This window comes from Eufriesea mexicana, unplaced genomic scaffold, assembly GCF_001483705.2.
Source record: "Eufriesea mexicana isolate 0111107269 unplaced genomic scaffold, ASM148370v2 scaffold2792, whole genome shotgun sequence".
Lineage (NCBI taxonomy): Eukaryota > Metazoa > Arthropoda > Insecta > Hymenoptera > Apidae > Eufriesea > Eufriesea mexicana.
In genome coordinates, this window is record NW_016910897.1 from 411,568 (window position 1) to 435,559 (window position 23,992).

The 23,992-nt window shown below is 27.8% G+C and overlaps 4 protein-coding genes across 4 annotated transcripts; 1 reads left to right on the top strand and 3 right to left on the bottom strand.

Annotated features, from left to right (window-relative positions):
- Positions 1-1,032: 1,032 nt before the first annotated feature.
- LOC108550467 (kinesin-like protein KIF20B) lies at positions 1,033-6,784 on the bottom strand. The gene is made up of 16 exons (XM_017904207.1): positions 6,280-6,784; positions 5,575-6,196; positions 5,065-5,492; positions 4,801-5,002; positions 4,302-4,728; positions 3,875-4,220; positions 3,644-3,739; positions 3,056-3,525; positions 2,694-2,987; positions 2,576-2,620; positions 2,478-2,501; positions 2,043-2,283; positions 1,596-1,945; positions 1,372-1,535; positions 1,164-1,287; positions 1,033-1,092 (listed from the first exon to the last, which is right to left on the bottom strand). The coding sequence occupies exons 1-16, from the start codon at positions 6,782-6,784 to the stop codon at positions 1,033-1,035; spliced, it is 4,398 nt and encodes a 1,465-aa protein (XP_017759696.1).
- Positions 6,785-8,356: 1,572 nt separating this feature from the next.
- On the bottom strand, positions 8,357-10,596 carry LOC108550514 (protein DENND6A). Its single transcript, XM_017904253.1, has 8 exons — positions 10,447-10,596; positions 10,082-10,354; positions 9,817-10,002; positions 9,504-9,751; positions 9,240-9,430; positions 8,912-9,180; positions 8,631-8,843; positions 8,357-8,557 (listed from the first exon to the last, which is right to left on the bottom strand). Exons 1-8 carry the CDS (start codon positions 10,594-10,596, stop codon positions 8,357-8,359), a joined length of 1,731 nt encoding a protein of 576 aa, XP_017759742.1.
- Positions 10,597-13,013: 2,417 nt separating this feature from the next.
- On the top strand, positions 13,014-14,177 carry Ric (Ras-related protein interacting with calmodulin). The gene is made up of 5 exons (XM_017904244.1): positions 13,014-13,155; positions 13,231-13,287; positions 13,424-13,497; positions 13,584-13,775; positions 13,845-14,177. Exons 1-5 carry the CDS (start codon positions 13,014-13,016, stop codon positions 14,085-14,087), a joined length of 708 nt encoding a protein of 235 aa, XP_017759733.1. The 3' UTR covers positions 14,088-14,177.
- A 2,881-nt stretch (positions 14,178-17,058) lies between these two features.
- On the bottom strand, positions 17,059-19,999 carry LOC108550468 (protein CASC4). Its single transcript, XM_017904208.1, has 7 exons — positions 19,882-19,999; positions 19,333-19,594; positions 18,760-19,060; positions 18,609-18,681; positions 18,109-18,279; positions 17,333-17,398; positions 17,059-17,153 (listed from the first exon to the last, which is right to left on the bottom strand). The coding sequence occupies exons 2-7, from the start codon at positions 19,497-19,499 to the stop codon at positions 17,059-17,061; spliced, it is 873 nt and encodes a 290-aa protein (XP_017759697.1). The 5' UTR covers positions 19,500-19,594; positions 19,882-19,999.
- Between the last annotated feature and the right edge of the window lie 3,993 nt (positions 20,000-23,992).

Below are 23,992 nucleotides of genomic sequence, written 5' to 3' on the forward strand. Positions count from 1 at the left end.
GGTATATGTAAAATTTTGTCGCGAAGTTTAAACGTGTCTTTCGTTGACAACCTGTTGTGTATATTATTATATTCTATGATTCTGTTCATAAAGCGATCCTCGTGTTATATTTCTTGTACACGCAACGTGTTGCGAGCCATATAGACCGCGTTTTATGTGTGCTCTTTGCCCCGACTGAGACGTAAAGAAATACATTTTCGCGACGAGTCCTTCATCTTTTGTGCGGCCAGAACAGTGGATCAGGAAAGTAATATATAATATGTATATGTCGATAAATGAACGTCTTTCCCTTCAATGGCCAAAACAACAAAAGAGAAAAATGAAAAAAAGAGTATGAACAAAAAAAATGAATCATCATGGTGTACTTCGGCAGTCCCCCTATTTCAAACAACTCTGTGAATTGTGTAATAAAAGCTATCCTATGGTACAGTGCATTCACTCATAAGAATGAACATACACCCGATACGTATATATAAAATGATATACATAATATACATATGAAAATAAATAAATAAAAAATATATATATATATGTTGTTGACTCCATTGAAAGTATGATAATATATTATGAATATTAATGAGAGTATAAGGCGGATAAGCATTAATTACGGAACTATTAAGAGAATAATTAATATAAGTGCGGAATGTAACAATAAAGGTCGTGTACCTCGTGAAAAATAAACTAAAAAAAAAAAAAACATGAATAAACTGATAAGTGTTTACCTGTCAATCAGTTCCTTTCAATACTGAAGCTTTGTACATAGAAAGAAAAAAAACTTTTGGCCTAGACAAAAGTTAAAAAGAAAAATTGCAGTGTATGTGTATACAATATGTTAATATTGGTATTATTATGTTCATGAAGTTGTTTTACTCGAATCGATATGTTTATCTTTAAATGTGATTAATAAAACTCAACGTAATATTTAAAAAATACATTATTTTAATACACTGTGATTATTCCTTATTTTCGCTCACACGCGTGTTCGTTTCTCGTCGCAATTTACTCTTACTCACACTATCTATTTACAATATTTTATTTTCGCCTACTTCTTAAAGTACGAGATTGTGCCATTGGTGTAACTGTTATTGAATTCTAAAGAAACAAAAAGTTCATATCAATCTTTTTACCAGAAAATTAGGTCATAAAATAATTTTTTAAATTACCTCGACTGGTTCAATATCTTGCAAAGATTCGTCCTCTGTCACGAACAGTTTTTTTTTGCGATTACTTTTCTTCTTTTCCGAAACTTGTTCCGGAGGTGGCAAATTAATCCGTTTTGCGCTTCGTCTAAAACATAAAAGCAACATGTTTCAATATAAATTTTTAACTGGCAAAGATATATGTTTTTTATATCGTTTTTATATAATGTACTTCGAATCAGAGCTAGAAAGATCAATCACTGAAATTTCATCCTGTTTTGGCGATGATGGTGTAAACTTCTTTGGTGGTCGTCTTACTCGGCGCTCCTTAAGTACCACTTCGTCTTCAGATATATTTTCACAATAATCTTTTTCTTTCGAATGGTTCTCTGTCACCTAAAACAAATAGTTATTGAGTATATAAAATATAGTTATTAAATTTTTTAACAAAAATACCTCTCGTTTTTGTTTTTCTAACTCTTTTTGTTGACTATTCACTAAGCTTTCATACTTTGCCACCATCTCGTCTCTATTCTTCATAAATGATTCCATTTCGCGCTCTTTCTCGATTAAAGTATTCTTCAATTCTTCATTCATTGTTCTTAACCTTTCTTTCTCTATTTGATCTATCTTGGCGTTTTGTTCACTCTTTTTGACCTGTACTTCTAGCTGTTCTATATACTTTTGTTTTTTGGAAAGCATCTCTTTCGTAGCTATTAGATCCCTAATTGTATTTTTCATCTCCATCTCCATTAATTTATCGCTTTTGTCATCATTTTCGTTTGTTTGTATCATATTTTTCATTTCTGTAGCAATTCATAATATAACATTTTACGTACAATAATTTAAAAACTGGCACTGTCATACTGAAAAATTATTATTATTATTACGAACAAGACTAACCTTTCTGAAGTGTAATTATTTCAGCATCTTTTTCGCGATCCTTTTCTTCTGCATGTTCTAAACAATCTTCGAGTTCTAGAAGTTTATCATTATTTTCATCCAATAATTTCTGTAGTTGATCTTTTTCAGATTGGCATGTTTCTAGATTTTTATTTAATTCATAAATCTTCTCTTGGAGTTCAGTTAAGTTTCCAAGATTATGTTCCAGCTCTATTATTTTAGCAGCATGAACATCCAAACACTAAAAAATTTTATTCAAGTAAAATGGCATATTTTTTAAAAAGTAGAAATAAAAAATAAAGGAAGAAAAATATATATGTTTGTACGAATTTACTTGAATACCTGTGATTTAATATTACTCTTTTCTACAGCAGATGAAAGTTCCTTTTGTAAATTATTAATTGTTTCTTCATATTTCTTTTGTAAATTATTAACTGTTTCTTCATGTTCCTTTTTGCACTATAATAATAAACATATTATATTTATATAAAATATTATATGTACATATTATATTCAATATTATATGTACATACCTCTGAAATATGGGTATCAAAGTTTGCTTGTAATATACCTAATTTCTGTAAATATAATATAATTTTTTTTTAATCATTACATTCATATAAAAAATTGTGAAATAAAAAAAAAACTTACTTCCGTACACTGATTATAATCATTTTTCTTAAGAGAGAATTGTTGTTCAGTCTCATTAAGTCGTCGTTCATAATCACTAATTTTCATTTCTAAAGAACTCTTAATGGCATCGGTATTTTTTAATGCCTCTTGAATCTGCATTTTATCTTCTTTTATTAAAGAAAGCTCTTTCTGAAATAATTCGGTCGATTGTTTATACTTTTCAGCATCATTTTTACTTGTACCACTTTCTTCAGATAGTTTTTCTATTCTTTGTTTTAAAAGTAATATCTCTCGATCCAGTTCTTCTAACATCTTAAAAGTAAAAAATATAATTAAGTAAAGGTGAAAAAATGAGATTTACTCTACATTTTATTACCAACCAAACATTTTCCTTTATATTGTGTTTTGATGTCATCATATTTTATCAACAATTTTGCTAATTGATCCAAAATAACCTCATAGTCATCAGTTTGATCAATAAAACTTGTCGGATTATTCTCTTCCTTTGTCAGATTTTCAATAGTTTGACAACTTTTATTATATACATCATTTTTAGATGTCTCTGTGCAGTATTCATCAAATTCTGCATACACTTGACAACCAACTTCTACTGTTTCTACTATTATTTTGTGTCCCATATTTTCCTCATTTTTAATTTCAGGCTGCTTGTTATTCATTTTTAAATTGAGTATTTGATCCGAAATTTCCTTTAATTGAACTTTAGCAAACTCTAATTCGTGTTTTAAGTTTTGTATCTCAGTTGTACTTCGCATTAATTTTTCTTTTAATGCAGAATTTTCTTTGTTTATTGTGAGCAGTTTTTCGTCCATTTGGGTTTCAACTATATATTCTATACAATGGATAATACATCTCATAATATCATGATTTTAAAATATTTACAAGAGTACAGACATTATATCATTTCAAACTTAAAAGTTATATATGTATGTATGTAAGTATGTATTTACCTGTTTGTGTATCTTTATTATTCTTATTTGAATCCTCTGTTATTATCTCTACTTTCAGATCAGAACATAATTCTTCTTTTATAACAATTTTTTCATCTTTGAAGGAATCATAAGATTTTTTACACTCCTATGAAATAAACATTTATAGTATTAGTAAATGAAATTATTGTATACTTTTAAAATATCATTAATAACATACATCATTTTTAAAATCTAAATTTTGATTTATACTCTTTCTAGTATCGACTGTTTTTCTAAGTAATTCAAGTTCATCTGATAACAACAGTTTTCCATTTTCCAATTTATTCATTTGTTCTTTCATATCTTGTACTTTGTTTTCATGATCTATAATATTTTTATTTTGTTTTTCTAATTTTTCTTCTAATACATCAACTGCTTTGATTTTCTCTGTTAAACACATATTAATATGTACAAGATCTGCTTCTAATTCATCTATTGTTTCTTGCTTCTCTAACAGTTCTTCTTCCTGCTCTTTAATTACATATTCCTTTTCTCTTACTTCAGTAGTGATGGCAATGTATTCTTCTTTTGCTTCATTTAAAAATACTTTAAGTTTCTAAAATAATGTAGTTATGCAATGAAAAAAGAAGCAAATACATAAATTATAAATGTCGTACTAATTAAGTATCATTAATACCTTAATTTGTTCCTGCTTGGCAAACAATTGAGATTTCAATTCCTCGTTATAATACTTTGTATCTTCATCAGAACAAACATCTTGTTGAGCTGCATTTAATAAATTTTTTACATTTTTTAAATCTTCTTTTATCAAACCAAGTTCAAAAGTTACTTTATTTTTTTCAACAGTTAAAGTTTGATTTATTTCCTTAAGTTCTTTCACATTATTTTTTAAAAGAACAATCTTCGATGTCAGACGTGAATTTTCTACTTCTAATTCTTTAATATTTATTGAGTCATCATTTGGATTACTAACAGACTCAGATGACCGTCTTCTCTTCCGACTATTAAGTTGATCTAATTTATGCTTATAGAAATCTTCAACTTGTTTTACAGACCATTGAAGTACATCTTCTTGCTGTTCTTCTACATCTTTTATACGATTCCTAAATTATATTTGTTTACAGTTAAATAAAAAATGTTACAATAGAAAAACAGGACAAAAGAGAAGTACATACTTCCATTCTGTTTCAAGCTCTTTCATCATAGATGTATAAGTATCAGCCATTTCTTGACGTATTTGGAGATCGCGAGTTAATGCAGAACTTTTTACAAAGGCAATTTCTTTTTTCAATCTCTCGTTTTCATTTATTAATTCATTATAATTATCGAGTCGAGTATACTCAGACACAGCATTGTCATCAACTATGTTCTGCCAGTCTGTAAGAGTGAGTTAAAATTATGAACATGCTCTAAATTAAAATTATTTAACAAACACACACCTTCACTTTCTAATTCTGTAGCATCCCAGTCAGTTACTGTTTTTATGCTTTGTGTAACTATTTTAGAAAATCTTGATTTTTTTTTCCGATGTACTTTCTCCTTTTCTATAACTATTTTCTTTGCAATGGCAGAAAAATTTAACACATTTTGTGTTTCAATGTATAAGTTTGGAATAGGATTGATATTTACTATTAGAACCATATGTTCTCTACCAGATAATGCCTTCTGAAACAGTCTTGTTAATTTTGATTCTCTAAATGGACCGTGTTCTAATTTTGGTTTTGATAATTGTCCTTCATGAATAGTTTTCAAGCATCTCCCTAATACTAGCAGACTTGTGTTAATATTTTGTGCTTCTTTTAATCTATCTCCAATATTTAATGTCTTTTTCAATCGTTCTGAACCAGCCAAATCACAGAATGCAAATCTATTATTGAAAAAGAAGAAAACAGATAAAAAAACAAGAAATTGGCACCTAATAGAAAAAAGAAGAAATATCATTTACATACGTGCTAACTTCAACTAAACTGGGATCATTCTCAATGCAATACTTCAATAATTTGATAGTGAATATACAATGTGATCTTGAACTTCTTGCATTTAAAGCAGTTGCAGCTACTTTCAAATTATATTGTCCTGCCATTAAAACTTGATAAGCCTCAGAACCAGAGTTCACACAAATAGTCCTTAAGCCTTTAATAAATGTTCTTCCTTGACCATCTGTTGCTAATTTAAGAGGTGTTCTCTTTTTCTGACACTCATTTGATAGGAGATCATATACAATTTCATTATAAATTTCAGCAAAAGAAACCCAAACAGAATAATGATCATCAATGCATTGACTAGATCTAACAGGTGATTCTTCTTGCAATAATTTTTGCATTTCCTTGTAGGCATTAATGTATTGATGTTTATCTACAGAAGCAAATGTTAATAGCTTGGTTTTTATCTCTAATTCTTGAGCACGTTCAACAGGATCCAAAATAACAACATCACAGTGATTCACAGGTTTATAAGAAGGAATGGGTTTCGAAGTAATATTTGAAAACACAAATTCTAAACATCTTGGTATCATCCCAGGAGATGTAGTAGTTCCTTGTAATGTATAAGATTTCCCTGAATTTGTAGTACCTATAAAATCATAGTAGAATGATTTCAAATACTTAAATCACTATATATAAATTTTACTTAAAATATATTTCAATTATATTTACCATAAGTCATAATAGTAGAATTTTGTCCAGTTAAAAAATCTACCATTTGCTGCTTTATAGCTTGTTCAAATAATTCTAACTGAGTAGTTTCTGGTCCAAAGGTTTTAGTAAATGTGAATTTTCTACATAAAATATCAGTACTATTAGATCTTTTGAGACTACTGGTATTATTATCTAAAGTAGGTAATTTTGTGACCAATGTGGTTGAACTGATAATTTTGTATGCTTCTTGCTGTTCTTGTGATAATTTTAACTTTTTTGGAAATGGTTTTATCCTTAGATATACTTTAACAGTTTGTGATTCAGAATTTAAAGAACTACTTTCTTCAACATAATTGCATTCTTCAGTTTCATAGACAGAGAGCAAATTTTTTTTTGTATCATTTGAAACACAAGGCCTTTGTCCATAAGCTAATATACTTGGGTCTCTTCCAAATAAATATGACATTTCATCTTGTGGATTAGTATTATAAGATGGTCTGATAGAATCTAACGTGTTATCCATCTACAAAAATTTAAACATTACATTTATTCTTTTTATATCAATCTGTATATATCAATCTGTAATACAAGAATAAGATTAAACTTTTGTATACCTTTTTATGATAATGCTTTCAATTAACTATGTTACATGAAAAATAAAGTATTTTTACACTTGTTAAGCAAATGTTATTTAAACAACGTAAACCACAAACAGGAGAATTTATATCTTCCTTTATTATTACATGCTCCTACAACAAAGTTTTAAATGTCTATAAAACTTGTAACTACCGATAAACTGTTAACAATTTTAAACACGTACCTTTTATTTTAAATCTATGATAATTAATTACAAAATATTAGATTAATAACTATTTTAACATGTACATAAAATGTTTAATAATCGCATAAAAATAAACATTTGTACACATTTCTTTCACAGGAAGCTCATGAAATCACGACAAGCGGTTAGTATTTTATTTTGAAATTCTGCCATATAGATCATTCTTCCGGATTGGCAGAATATTGGATAAACGAATTATTACTGGATTCCATGTATAACCAATGAGAATCAAAGCGTGGTTTCAACAACCAATAAGAATGAAGAAAAGAACTATTTTGATGTGAGGACATGTATTCACTTTACATTTGAAAAATTAAAATTCAATTAATAGAAACATATTGATCAAAGAATTATTATTTTAAAAAGATAATATAAATTTTACAAAAACTGTTATATAAACATTAGGTATATTGGATATATTACATAATCACATTATAGAGATATCACATCTCCAAATTATTTACACTACTTAAGTGGATAATGTAATTACAATAAATACCACAATATTATTAAAATAAATTTTTATTACATTTATCATTCGTATCAATATTTACAGATCTCAAATTAAACACATATGTACACGTAGCAGTTAATACTCTCATTTCTGTCGTTACATTTACATATAATTAAAATTTATAACTTTCAGAATAAAAAATATTTTTCCTTTTGGACATTCAAAAAAGGAGTCCAAAATTATTCAAGATTATTTAAATAAACAATGTTAGGAAGAAACTTGATTATATAACGTACATATAAATTATAAGATATTGGAAAATGATATAATCATTTAGAGAAAAAATGTAATAAATATGCCTAACATTTCATTAATATAAGAATACTAACGTGAGCTTGTAAGTCTTTAGTTGCACCTATGAAATATTTCACGCACCATTATTGACTTTTGTATCACGTTTCAAGTTATATGTAAAAAAAAACGCATTATCCTTAACATACACCTTGGAGTATTTAATCATTTAAATTAAAAATTAAATTATAAATAAGAATGAATTACTTTTTTTTTCAAAGTATATCAACATAATAATTTTCCTACATTTTTATCTCTTATATGTTTCACATATTTTAATCACTATTCCTTTATTTTCGTTTGTGTCGATTATTTATTATTTATCAATAGAGAGCAATTTTTGAAAATAATTTGAATCTAATTCCTTCTCCACATGCTGATGAGTTTTAATTGTTTTTGCATATAAATATCATTTAAGGAGTTTCGAAATTAATACAGTAATTATATTGTCAAGATTCATGATTCAAAATGTCTTTTAAATCATCTGGCAACGTATGTGTGATGTCATTTATTCTTTCTTGAAGCTTTTCTCTTACAGAATTGCCTATAGGTACTTCATCAATATAAGTCTTTTCTAATTTCTGTCGAATTCTAAGAATCATATCTACCAATTCCACCTCCTGTTTTCCTTGCACCCATGTTTTTAAATCCTGTAAATATAATAATTTATTTTAAAAAATTAAGAACAAAAACAAAATTTTTTAAATTGCATTTTAAACATACCGCTTGTGATAATGCCTCAAGTTGTATGACCTGTAATTTTTGTGATAATTCCGTATACCTAGTATGAAACCAGCCAGAAAAGTTAGGTGAACGAAAAAATCGTCGATATAATCCTACCCAATCTCCTTTTATGCCAGTAGTTAATTGTGGTCCAGCACTACTTAATGTAGCTAGGAAATCATCTGGATTAAATAATTCAGGTATGGGAGTAGCCTAAAAATTACAATGTATGTAAATTATAGTTTCTTTTTTAAATATTAAAGAAACAAAATAATATTTACTTTAAAAGGTGATATGTCCTTCTGTAGTGGCATAAGACTTGCAATATATCTTTCCAGAGGTATCATAAAACTTTCAGTCAGTTCTATCAAATGACGTTTCAAAAGAGCTGTTTGCACTTCTCCTGGTCTCTTTGTCTGGATACCTCTAAATAATTTTTTCAATATAGTTTTATCCTTGTGAAGGAAAGGTTTATACTGTGTATAAACACCTGGTTTTGAGTCTAATACTTTGAGATTCTCAGATTTCTTTATTTTGTACCTTTGATTTTCTACAATATAAAAGATATTTAAATTAAGAGGTATTTATACATTATTTCATAGAACTTACCATTATTAGTTCCATTACTTATTCTTATAATATGAGGCCAATGTTGTAGAGTTTTGGCAAAAAATGGATTAGTTACACCTAATATTACAGCAGGAGGTGATGGAGCATCTGTAGTATATTCTTTAAATTCAGAATCATGAATTGTAAAATAAGGTCGATGATCAGCACAATATTTTAATGGTGCAATCATCCTAAAAATAGTAAACCTTTTTATTTCTTTTTTTGTAATTATTTTGTAACTCTAAAATATAATAAAACACTCACGCAATAAGTGCTTGGACCATTTCAGAGCAACCAGTAGGTGAACCAGCCATAACAACAATTGGTTCACTAAGTAATACTAATTCCCATAATAAATGTACATAACTTACAACACTAGCTAAACTTCTAAACATATCTCCTTCATAGGCAGATGCTAAAATTAGTCTTCGCGTTGCATGAAAGTTTGGCGCATGATCCATGGCAGCAATTGTAGGTGCAGTTGCTTTATAGTTTTGATTTGGAATATATGTCTAAAATATACACAATAAAATATAATATACAGGAAAAAAAATAGAAATAAAGTGCACCAACTTACTTGAAATAAAACACCTATAAGTGGTAAATGCACTATTTGGCCAGGTGTTGGAGGAGGCCATTGGTCAATTTCTCTTATGATAGCTTCCATCACTGCATTGCCCATTTCAAAAAATTCAGGTGCAATTAAAGCACACAATTCACCAAAGAGATTCACAAATGGCAGTTTTGTAATTATAACAATACTCTAGTATATGAATAAAGTTATTACTTATGCTTTAAAATTATTTACTTATATGTTTGTTATTTTATTGTATGAAATGAACCTTTTGGAAATATCCTCTTGGAAGAGATTTATCTTTCACTTGACGAAAGTACACATAACCCCAATAATAATCTTTATCACATTGTAAAAATGGAGGTGACCTTCTATCATATTCTTTTAACGCTTTAGTCTCTTGAATTACAGCTCCATTCTGTCTTATTCTGACATGATATCGTGTATCTCCCATACAGCCAGAATTAGAATCAGGAAAAGCAAGATAACAAACATTAGATCTCTCTTGTTCGGATAACTTGATATGAAATGGATATATAGCCTATATAACAAAAAAGATATTATTAGAAATGTAAGATGTCTATAAATAAAAACATTGCATTCAAAATAAAATATAAAATATCAAAAGAATACCTCTATAGCTTGGCCTAATTCAAGATCAAAAGTAACAATGCATACACAATGTACCCAATTATGAAAACGTTCCCATTTTTCAAATGTCATTTCTTCTGTATTATTTATGGTATCCATTCTCCTAGTTTTGGAACAGGAGGCAACTGACATTTTACAAGAATTTGGTTAAGGTAACCACATGCATATATTAAAGGACATGTCACTTCTTATCTTATTAAGTGACAGTTTTAGAAGCTTCTATTCAACTTAATGCAGTATAATAAGTTCTATAAAAAAATTTGAGTATCTGTAAAATGATTGTAAATGTGTTGAAATATTTCTATATTACACAATATGTTAGTTTATATGATTACTAATAAAAACTTACAGCTTTGTTTAAGGTATACATTATTCTGTGCTTCTGGATTAAAATTGTCTTCTAGGTAATTTTTCTTTTAATTTTAATAATCTCAATTATTTTTAACTTTTGCATATATATGTATATATCTTTACCCTGTTTAATGATATTTAAAAACATTTAATTCACCTTTACACTTTGTTTACTATCATTGATTACAAGGAGCAAAGTGTCAGAGGAGAATGTTAATTGAAGAATCAAAAAACTCAGGTATCAAAAACACAAGGGACATTACATATACACTTATTTCATTATTATTTACTATTTACACACGACTGTTAAAATGCCCACGTGTTTTCTATCTTGTAATGATAATAATCTGCCAAACATGTTAGTTGAATTTTGAAAATAATAATATGGCAAGGAAAATGTTCATGAATAACGTTCACACCAGTACTTTTCTTCAACGAAAGTATCTGCGTATGTTCGTGTTCAATGTTCGGTTTCGCTTTATTGGAGAAAGTCTTCATAATGCTCGGTGTCTATAACAATAGTTATAACCTCTGAAACCAAACATGTACGTATTTTGAGAAATTTGATTTATCTGAGCACGACAATTCTGCCAGATAACATCAGATCGAAGATATACTACTTATATGTAGATTGAGATCAACGTAATATTATTTTGCACTTTAGTCACGAAAGACTTGCTTACTACCCTATACTTTTACCAAATCATAGCGGCACTGACACCCTGTTAGTTTGGATCATAAACTTGTCTATATACAAATCACAAGACGCCGAACTTATTTCATTGCAATATTTATAATTTTAGACATATAAAAATATTATACTATAAGAAACAAGAATAGTTCTTTTTATTCTCTTTTATTTTAAATATATTTTACTTCTGTAAAAATATTGGAAAGAACAATAAATATGTTAAAAAATATATTCTTATTATTCTCGTATACTATATATACATTCATATTCCAAAAAATGTTTATTTTAATATATTCAAAAAGGATGAAATATATATAATAATTATGTATTAAAAACGTTTATTAAAACGTAATGTTATCTTAAAAGAATATATAAATTAAAATTTGTATTTTTAATTTTATTATTGTGTAAACTACGAGATTAATAAATTATGATGAGCGTACATAGGATAAATACATATTTGTTTATATTAATCAATAAATTTCTGTACATTATTATCCAAAGTGAAATTCTTTGTTAATGTGCGTGCACTATTCTACGCATGCATATTGCACTGGATTATTTCATATTGATCAAAATTTATGATTTGTAACATGAAATGTGAATAGTTAAATATATCTATAAATCATCCAAAAATATGAAAATATATTTCATTTTACAACAATTATAATGCATAAATAAAGGAAGTTAATTTATTAACCAATACCGTACAATTAAATAAAAATAAATTTGTGTTATGATTGGTTTGTAATTAATTTACATGTTTATATAAGTTGTCTACATTCCAATGCTAATCTTGTTATGATAATATACATATATATTATTATAGAAATTTAAAGCAGAATGAAATATGAAAGTAATATAATATTAAAGTATTTATTTCATATATTTATATTAACATAATTTTCTGATCAAACTTCATTGAAAATCGAAACTTTTTTCGGAAACTGTTATGGAAAAATGAATAATCAAGTTACCTATAAAACATTAAATTAAATTATAATACATATTTTATATACATATAAATATATGTATATAAATATATGTATGTAAATATATGTATATAAATATATGTATATAATATTGCGATATATGTATACGTATATTTATACACATATATATATAAATGGATCTATTATACTAACAATAGAGCAAATGGATACGCCCCTGAATGAACGATTGCGCGCGTGCTTAATCTTCGCGACTGTCACATTCTGTCAAGCCCGGTCGTCAGCCTATGCTCATCAGCCATGCTGTGTCTAACTGTAAAAAGCATAAATTCTAGCTATTAAGTGTCGCTCGGTGCGGTTCCGAGCTATTACAAAAAACGGTGGCTTGCAATCGCGATCAAACATGTACCGTATCTTTCGCGATCTAACAACCGATACGGGTGTGTCTACGCGCGTGTTCCGATACGTGACCAAGTATGTCAGTCAGATTGTAAAAGTGCGAGTTTGTCGTAGCCGTAGCAAGCATTAGGTTACCGGTAAGCAGAAATTTCCTAACGATGTCAGCTGACATCCTGCAGGATAAGAACGTAGCCTTGAACGGCAAGAATGACGTACCGGTAGTCTCACAACCCACTACCAGGGGTGGACTTAGGGTTTATAAGATTGTTGTTTTGGGTGATGGTGGTGTTGGTAAATCAGGTAACACAGTTTATAATGTCATTTGGATAAAAAATATATTATGTTACATATATATCATAGAAACCAATTTTTCAGCAGTCACATTGCAATTTGTCAGTCATAGCTTTCTTGATTATCATGATCCAACTATAGGTAAGAGTTTATTCCATATATGTTGTGCAATAAAAATTGAAATATTTAACAATACTTACAAAATCTTTTTTTAATATTTCCCATTTTTCAAAGTAATATACTATTTAATGTTTTTTTTTTTTTTTGTTATTATCAGAGGATTCATATCAACAACAAGCAGTTATAGATGGTGAAGCTGCTCTTTTAGACATATTAGACACTGCAGGACAGGTCAGGTTTTTACAAAACATGATTTCATAAGGAAATAAATAATTGTATTATAATTTTATATATGTAATGCATTTTTTTATGTATAGGTGGAATTTACAGCTATGCGTGATCAATATATGAGATGTGGGGAAGGTTTCATGATATGTTATTCTGTAACTGATAGGCATAGCTTTCAGGAAGCTTTAGAATATCGAAAATTGATAACACGTGTGAGAGCTAATGAAGATATACCATTGGTATTAGTTGGCAATAAATTTGACTTACAACATCAACGAAAGGTAGAACAATAGATTTTGCTTCAGTTGAGATTCAATGATTTTTTTAATGCAAGGTACATATTATTATAGGTAACAACAGAAGAAGGAAAAGCACTTGCTGAACAACTTGGTTGTCCTTTTTATGAAACATCTGCAGCCCTTAGACAATTTATAGATGATGCATTTTATTCATTAGTCAGGCAAATTCGAGCTAAAGAGAGATCAAAGAATTCAGTACGTAAACACAGTCGATGGTGGCGGCTCCGTTCAATTTTTGCCTTTATTTTTAGAAGGAAACAAAGACATGTTAATAATCATCATTATTCTCCTTAAACTAAACTATTTTAATAGATATCTTTTTGATAGTGTTTGTTTTAAAATAACAGAATGTGACAAGATAAGCAGTTTTACAGATTACACAACGAACAAAATTTTTTATGATTCTTTTGTATTTCATAACAGTCTCTCAATCTAGGGATTAATTCACTAACATCTCACTGCCTTATCTTTAACCCCATTATATTTTGAATGTAGTAGTGGAGATGTGAAACATAGACTGCAGTTCATCATTTTCATTATAGAGTTTGCAGTAATAGCTTCTGTTATATTTAATTATTTTTGCTATTTGAAAAAAATTAAATATAAAATACTAGAAATAACAAAAATATTTTTTGGAGAGCTTTCAGTATAAAAATAATAGGTTGTTCGTAACTTTGTTTCCAATGTCATTAGTTTCATCATTATTATTTATTAAAAAGGCTGTTAATATTATTTACAATATATGTTACCAAAAACAATAATTAGCAATTACAATTCAATGCCTAATTACCTTAGGAGTATTTTATTTTTGCTTTTTTAAACCAATATAATTGAAGTGGCCACTTAATATCTTCTTTTGAGTTAAAATTTTACTTACTGATTTGTAACTAATATTTTATATGACCAAAGAATACTATTTCATACTAAAGCAACATGAGGTATTAAACAAAAATCTTGTAAATGCAAAACATATTGTACACGTGAGATGAATGGAAAGCTTTATAATGCTAAATAATTGTTATATTATCGTAATTAATGAGATAAAGTTAATAACTGAAATTTATTTATGCTAATTTAATTTCTACAGAAAATTGAAAATTATGAATGATTTTATATTGGATTAAATTATTACAAAGTATACGAAAGTTATAATAATTTGTAAAGTTTACAAATGTTACATATTTAAAAATCGCACAAAGTGAATAACTTTTAAAATGATATTTTTCAATCAAAATGAATATTTACACAGATATATTTTTGTTTAAAAATTAAACAGATAATATTAGGAATATATGTGGTTACAGTAAAAAAAAAAAAACGACGAAATCTTATGTTTATAAACTACTAACACTTTTAAAACGGCTCCTAAGAAAAATCGAATTTTTAACACTATACAACTAATAGATTCTATTTTCATGACCTTTAATATTTGTTATTTATTAAAGTTTTTAATTTGCGCAGCTTGGGAATACGTGATTTCATTTTTAGAGTATATATGTTATAAATTAATTAAGTTTAGTTGTAAATTAATAGAATTACAGTATACTTTATATAGTTGCCAGATAATAGAACAAATCTATAATGGCAAACAGTCAACATATAGAACAATTGTTAAATGTAAGTTTATATACTAAACGTCTAGTCGTTACTTAATGTTTCCTAGTCAAGTTTTGCATTTTGTTAAACATGCAATAATTTACAGTTTACAGACGCAGTTATGAATTTCGATTGCACACAGTTTAACGTGATCATTTATATATTTATCATATCTTATAAATATTTATACATGTTGGTATTATATTTGTTATAACATTTTATAAACAGTTTACTAATAAGGAACACTGATTATTAATATTTAATCTATTTTATTAGCTAACATAATAAACCTGATTATTTTATTTTATAGAATAAGTACAAAGTATTATTGTCAAAACTGATGATCAACTACATCAATAATAGCTTTGTACCAATACAGTAGAAAGTATTAATAAATACAAATTAATTGTATGTAGTGATTAAATATACAATACAAAATCTGTGTAATATATGTATTATGTAAAATGTGTTTAATCTTCATTTTTAAAAAATTTATAATAAAAATAATCTATATCTTCTTTATTTATGTAATGTAATATTATTTCTCTTTATATTTGTTTAACAAGAGATGTACACATATAAAGTATGAAAAAAGTGGAAGTGTAATGTTATGTAATACGTTTGTATGGAAATGCAATTTTTAGATCAGTGACGGACATCTTGTCTGTTCGTCCATCGTTTGTTTAGTATACCATATATATTACATGTAAATTAAATTCAATATACAAATATTAAAAATGAGAAATAATATAAATAATGTTATAAATTTAAATTAATTCTGTATTTTAAAAAATATTGAAAAACACATTTTACAATGACAATACAATAAAATACTTATAGTAAGTTTATGATGTATTATCAAAAAGATTTTAATAGAAAAAAATTTTTAAACGCACATGATACATATGCTCATTTTGGGATTGAGCAATAAATTTGATATGGTTGAAATAAATTAATGTAATGTACAATTAATGTAAATGAGTTATAATTGTAAAACACTAATTGGAGATAACAAAATACAAATTACTATTGTATTCAAAACATGTGGTCTTAATCGTTAAGTGTTCCGTTTCTGTGTAATGCAAAATTTTCATAAACATTCTTAAAATTGAAATTAATTTTCGTATCTTGCAAAAATATTTATAGTAATATTATATACTATTTTATAAATACAGAATCGTAATAATGTAATAATTAACATATAAGAAAGATTTATTTCTTGAGTACATTAAATGAATATTGAATTTTGATAATATTTTTATTTATAAAATAAATACAAAACAGAATATTGAAAAACATCCGTTTCTTTTATTTACATTCATTTTACTAAAGAGAATGTAATAACAGTATAAAATAATGAATAAATGTATTAAGTAATAAAAAATTGACACAATATTCTATCTAAGTAGAATAAATAAGTACTTAAACAATTTTAGAAATCTTCTAATCTGTTAAAATACATATATTTGAATTTATGTAATTGCAACATAAAATATTGCAAATTGTTTATTTTCAAACTACTATTATTACTTATAAAGTAATGATTATGAATTGTGTAAAGTATTCAAAACACTTTTTGTTTTGAAAAAAGTTATAATTCAATTATGTTAATAAATGTTTGACACATATTTTTTAGTCATTGTACGAAATACTGTTTAATTATTCATTATCAGTCTTTAATGGTTCCTTCATTTGTATGTTGATCTCTCCCACTTCCTACTACACTGCCATCCGTAGTTCCTGTATTTCCTGGTTTACTATTTTCTATACAGGTCATAACAAAAACAAAATAATTTGAATTTTATTTATCACCTTTGTATACTATAAACATAAATTATTAAAAACATTAATTCCATATATTTATTGAGAATTTCATACCTTGTTGTATGGAAAGCAATAAAAGCAATAATAATTTATATAATCAAATAACATCAAATACTTACCAGACCCTGGATTGTCCTCTATGTCTCCATTTGAATCATTCTTTTGGTGTTTTGGTTTTATTTGAGCTGAAACTTATGTAAACTAAATTACTACTCTAAAAAGGAATAATAAAAATAAATTTATGAGACTTCGTAACATCAGTCCATTTTCCAAATGAATTTATTACTATTAAATAATATTTTAATAGTCCCCATATTAGCAAATCTTCACCAATTAGTTATATTATGCATTATATATATATAAATATATATGTATATATTAGTAACAGCTTTTTAATGCATACTAAATCGAAAAAAATAAATGAAAGTTGTATAATATATTTAGAATATATAACATCAATACACTTTTATTTCTTAATATATTAATATAAATACATTGAATAGAATTTAAGAAATATTATAAATACGACTAAAGAAAATATAGTTCTTTTATAATTTAATAATTTACACTAGAAATGAAAGTAATACTACAATTTAAAATTATAACTTGCAATCCTTTTATTACTGATGTTTAATTTAATACTTTTACTTTAAAATAACATGTTGATATTATACATGAAAATTTATTTTTTCATTCACATTTTAATTTGTTCTATGTATTAAGTAGATAAGCAGTGCAGTATACTTATTAGAAAAGCCATCTGATTCAGAAACAGAAGTTTGATAATAGATGCATCAAAAATACAATAATTTTATGTACAGAATTATTGCACGAGTGCTGTTTTATTTTTGTGACAGTTTTCTTTTCTCCTGAGATAGGAGAAAAGTATCACTACCTTTCAGCATTGTAACAGAGAAGCGAGGACTTAGGCGCACAGCGCCAGGTGGATCTTTTGGAAGAATTGGAATTCCATGGTATTTCAAACCACGTTGACCAGCTAAGGATATTCTTACAGCTGATTCCGGAACATGATCCAACTGAACCTTCTTAATTACTTCTCTTGTAGCTAAATTGGCAAATTGCCACAATATCACATAATGCTAAGTCAATTATTTTGCAGAAATTAAATAAAATGGAAGCTGCATTAATGCTTCTATTAACATTTTGTACATGTTAGAATGTATAGAATTACTATTAAAAAAAGCTGTTATGGTGCAAATGAAAAATAATTTTTTCATATTTTTAAAAGAAGAGTATGAAAACAAGCCATTTAAATCACAAGTATTTAAAATTATTTTAATTTTAATTTTACTTCACATATATATGTATATAGTATCAGATATAAAAAAGTAAAAAACAAAACAAAATTTAAAAAATATATAAAATTTAACTTACATTGTGAAACAAATGAAGTTTCGTTTGGAGTTTGATTGCATGTATGTTTAATTTTATCAAGATCATCTTTTAGCTAAAAAAATTTAATGTAATAAATAAAATTTATTAAATGTATTTAAAAATTTAGAATTTTTCATAATTAATATTTTACCTGCTCTATTTCTTCCTGCAACTTTTTATTTTCATCCCGTTGTACATCTAATTGTGTATCAAAGGTATGTTTTTCAAGTCTTAATGATTTCAATGTTACAGTTTTAGTAGCATCTAACTTGTTTAAAGAATCCAATTCACTTTTGCATATGTTAATAGAATCTTCTAATTCAAGATTTTTTTTCTTTAAGTCTGTTTGTTGCTGCAAGCTTACATGTAGTGATGCCACTTTATCTTCTGCATGTTTGTATCTTTGTTCTAAATTTCCACGTAAAGTAACACATTGATCCCTTTCTTCGGCACTAAAATATAGTTTTGATATAAATATTGATATAGTCAACCACAATATAAATGTATGTACATATAACATACTAGGTTTACATCAATTGTTAAATTAATTAGTAAGAAAATATTTTCCAAATTTCAAGATAATACAATTTATCACGAATTATATATATAGTGTAGACATTTTTATTTAAGATAAATAAATTTTGAAAATGATTAAAAAGGAAATGTAACTTATACAATATAATACATCAATTTACATATATACAATATTATCTTATAACTGTACCTAATTTTAAGTTCTTCATTCAATTTGTCGATCTGTCTAACTAAATCAATATTTTCAGAAGTTGCAGTCCACCAGTTGCAAATGAGCACTAAACAAGCGACGAGAAGTCCTCCGACAAGGAGGGAAGGACATCGGCCTCCTCCGACCCTCATACTGTCAATTCCCATTCCTTTTTTATTATATTTTATTTAACAGATACACATGTGCGATGTACAACTGCATATGTATGAAAAGTCAATCCCCACTGTATGTCAGTCGTATTCTATTCGAAAAACAAGATGAAGAAGTAGATAGCCTTATCAAGTGCCACGGTCCATTACTTACGATTACTTCAAAATGATTAAAAAAATAGCACTTTTTTAACCTCTTTTCTCGATAAGGATTTCTCTTAAAAAATGTTTACAAGATTTTGACAAAAGGAAACACATTTAACGTGTTGTGGGCGTATCTAGTATACATTACCGGTATTGATAACGGTATAGGTTCATTTTATCACAAATTATAGTAAATCACGTTATATTTTAAAATGTCGCGATTTTTAACACATACCGAATGACTTCATTTATTTATTAGCAATTGTGACATCGGTGTCACGATTTAAAATCAATGCGGTGCATTCATCATGCTGCAATAACTAACAGTGACGACTGGTGACGACTAACCACACGATCGCATACATACATACAGCACACGCACACACATACACACATTCCATCCATATATGTATACATATGTTAGGACCGATGCTCACATTTTACATGCATACATAGAATATATTCATCATTAGCGACGAGTGGTAAGCTATAGAAATACATGCAAAACAAATATTTCACAGATTAACTTTTAACAGGATATCGATTTTTTATTCTTGTCCTTATGAAGCTCCTTTTATAATGTTACCTTGTAGCACATCCAAGTATCGAAGGATTCAGTCGCATATCCATTTCGATCTATTAATATACCTCGATTTATTACATTCTCATAAATAATATAAAATAATATATTCAAGTTTTTAGTGCATTTAAATGCGCTAATTGTTGATTAAAAAAAATACATACAACTTAAAGTTATGATAATGTAACATAATCTATTTTGATATTTTCTCAGTGTCTGTTCGAATATTTAGAAAAAAATTATTTTACAAATTGGAGTTAAATAAATAAAAAATAAATACGTATATTTTACTTTAAAAAATCTAAATTGTAAAATAGATTACCTAGAGAAAAATACATTGAAATCAAGAGTACAGGATATCATTTGTGAATAAATGTGCACAGGCACATAAGTTTACATACATTTATTCTGTTCTCTTTATTACATATAATATATGTTTAGTTAACCCTACCATTGAAGAGAATCTATAGCTGAATAGTGAAAAATAGCGCGATCACCTAATGAATTCAAACGCCAAGAGACATTGCACTCAGAAACTCGACGTTCAAATCCATCGTAATACGGTTCACTGAAAGAGTACTGATTCAAGAAACTGGCGAAACTATTTTTAACTAACCGATCGTATATAGTAACATAAAAGAGAAGACCGTACAAGCATGCAAGTCCTGTAAAAGTTAATTCCTGCCCGTATAAATTTTAACGATCTTCAAGTACAATGAACTTGACATATCCTTTTTCATAGCATATTACCGACGATAGTTCTTAAATAACTTCAGATCATTCAGCTTTATACCATTATTTTTCCGATATATGAATTTTTAATAATTACATACATAGTCTCTATAAGTAAGACTAAAGAAATTTTTGAATTTTAATGGCAGTATTAAAATAGATTTATTCTAATTAAATTTTAACTAAATTACGAACCATACAATGGTACCATTTTATTATCTATCCTTGCGTCAATTATACGCATTTTTTCTCTTAATAAAGTACTCCTAAGTATTCGAAAAAAAAGTGACCCATAATGAATAGATGCAAATTATTATACGCATCGTTTCTGTTCTACCTTTCTCACATTCAGTGACTATGCCTGTACGTCCGAACGAAAATAAAATATATGATAAATGTAATATATGCCCTTTCAGACATTCCAGTCGGCACCTATATATCGCCGTTATGCGAAACATGTCATCGTGAATTGCCGATCACTTATGTACTTCTCTTTATGTCCTAAATCTAGCTTCTTAGATGTTCGTCAAAGGTTCGAAACATTCGAGCTAGACGTGGAAAAATAATCTATTGTTGCAAACGTCGTATGTTAGTATTCCGCACACTCGTACGTATTTACATACATACATGTACACACGGGACACTCAATTTGTCTATATAATCTAAAACGATCGAAAATCGTGCTGCTTCGAAATTGATCAATCTGGAACAAATAGATTCATTTTTCCATTTTTCCATTTCTTGTTTTTCGTTTCTTTTGTGATCGATATTCTTTTCAATGGAATTACACGCATTATCACGTAAATTTATCTAGTTGAACACAACGAAGTATGAAGTTGAGTATTTGAGCAATAGATCTTTTTCTTTTTGATTAAAATTAGTGATTTCATGAAATGTTTCGAAGCCACGACTTTTTTATACAGCAGACCTCTCGAAACAGCATAATTGTCGATTAATAAGTTCTCTAACGTAGGTTAAACGAAAATATCGTACGGAGCGTTTTTGCCTACGCGACCCATGCTCGCGACGAACTACACGTAATAAAGCACGTGGTAGTAACATCGAGATGCACAGAAACGTTACACTTTCTGTGAAAAATATTCATCAGAGATGCATTGGTTATTCTCCTCAGACTATTGTCGAAAAATCGATAACTTCTCGACGCCTACTTTATTCGTCGTTTAGTTAGAATGAGTTTTCTTTTTCTCGAACAAAAGGGAAATAAGATTACGAAGGTACCATTTTTCCGTATATATAGAATATAGATACATCTGTACTAGCTACTAAGGATAGCTTTAAGTCAATTCTCGCGTACATAAATACCACGTCCTTTTTTTTATTTTCCTTTATTTTTAATTGTTTCATTGGTTGATACGGTAAATGGCTGTAAATTGCCTCCACGGAATCGTTTATTTCGATTTGTTTAAAAATTTATACGTTTATAACTCTGCTTGCAACAGATCGATGCACGACTGATAAATCGAAAATGTGCATCGAACACGCGGCCGTTTACACAAAGCGTAAAATTATTACATGGAAACTCGCATCTCCCCTTTTGTTCTCTCTCCGTTATTCTCGCAATTACAAGGTTGCACGATTTCAAAATAGCAACCGAACTCTTCTGCTTCTTCTTCGATCAACTAATTCATATTAATTAATATAGATTCCTCGCTATGAATTAATTAATATAATTTAATTAATACTGTACAATTACGGGAAAGCGATTGACACTCGAAATCGGATGTCGGATGATAGTTGAAAAATAACCGGAAGAAGATACTGCACTAACCAGCACGAAAGTGTACCCGCGTGTTCTTTATCGCCGATTATCAAGCTTCTAGAATGTTTAAATGAAAGTTAGAACGTCCTCGTTATGATGTCATAGAATATAAACGAGGGTCTACATGAACATTTATCGATGAAAGGAACGATGTCTTAGTTATCAAATCGCATATCGTTAATTCTGTCATTTATGTCAATTATATTAGGATTCTATGAGATACAATATAATTGGCTATCGAAATAATGGTTTCTATAAAAAAGTACGATTCGATTTTAATAAGTAGGACATTTTATCTGTGTCATATGCAATATGTTAATTATTATTGATCATTTTACGACGACTGTACGAATATAAATTTATATTGAGGTATAAAATTACAATCTGTAAACGTTGATCAGTGTCTTTTTTATCATTTTAACGTACAGACTTTGCGATTAGGCACGCTAACTGTTTTTAAATGTAGTTTAAACGTGTGATGGTATTCGAATGAGTTAATTACAAAATTCGTCGAATCTTTAAAGGACACGAGAAGAAGTGGCGTTTCAACTTTTTTTTCTTTTTGATGAATATTGGCTTTCAAAATTGAAACCATTTGTATAAATTTTAGAATTATTCTTCTCGTATGGATTTTTTGGATTACCAAATAAAATTTTGGTATCATCTTGGAAAGGATCATCTTGTATGAATTTTATCACTAAAACATAGTTCTAAAATTGCTCGTAGTCCCGTGTACGCGGAGACTACGAAATTCCATCGAAAAATACAAATGTATATTATTCAGTACGTTTGCGGGTTGAGTGCAGTACTAATCTGTTTAGCGTGTACATGCTAAACTTCTATGAAAGTTCACCGTAAACTCAAGGTCTCTTATACCTTTGCCACAGCATCCTTTCTTTCAATTTCTCTAAGGCGTACAATTCGCTTTCTAGCTGCTTAGTCTTCACGCGTGTTTGCACGTTGCAATCGCATCATGTGGTTTTGAGATCTAGTCACGTAGAAAGAGTCTATAGTAAAATCATCGTCTAATGTTGCCGTTTGCTTCTCTCCTTTGTTATACGGGACAAAGCAGCAGGGCAAATTCGAACAATACGATTTACTTTCGATTGCATTTGTGGAAAAACCATTGATGGGTTTGAGCATAGTTTATGCGCTAGGAAAAAAATATTACAATTATTTGCATCTATATTTTCTTAACTATAAATCTTTTATTCTTTTTTTTTTTTTTTTTTTTTAGAATTTTTTTCTGCGTTT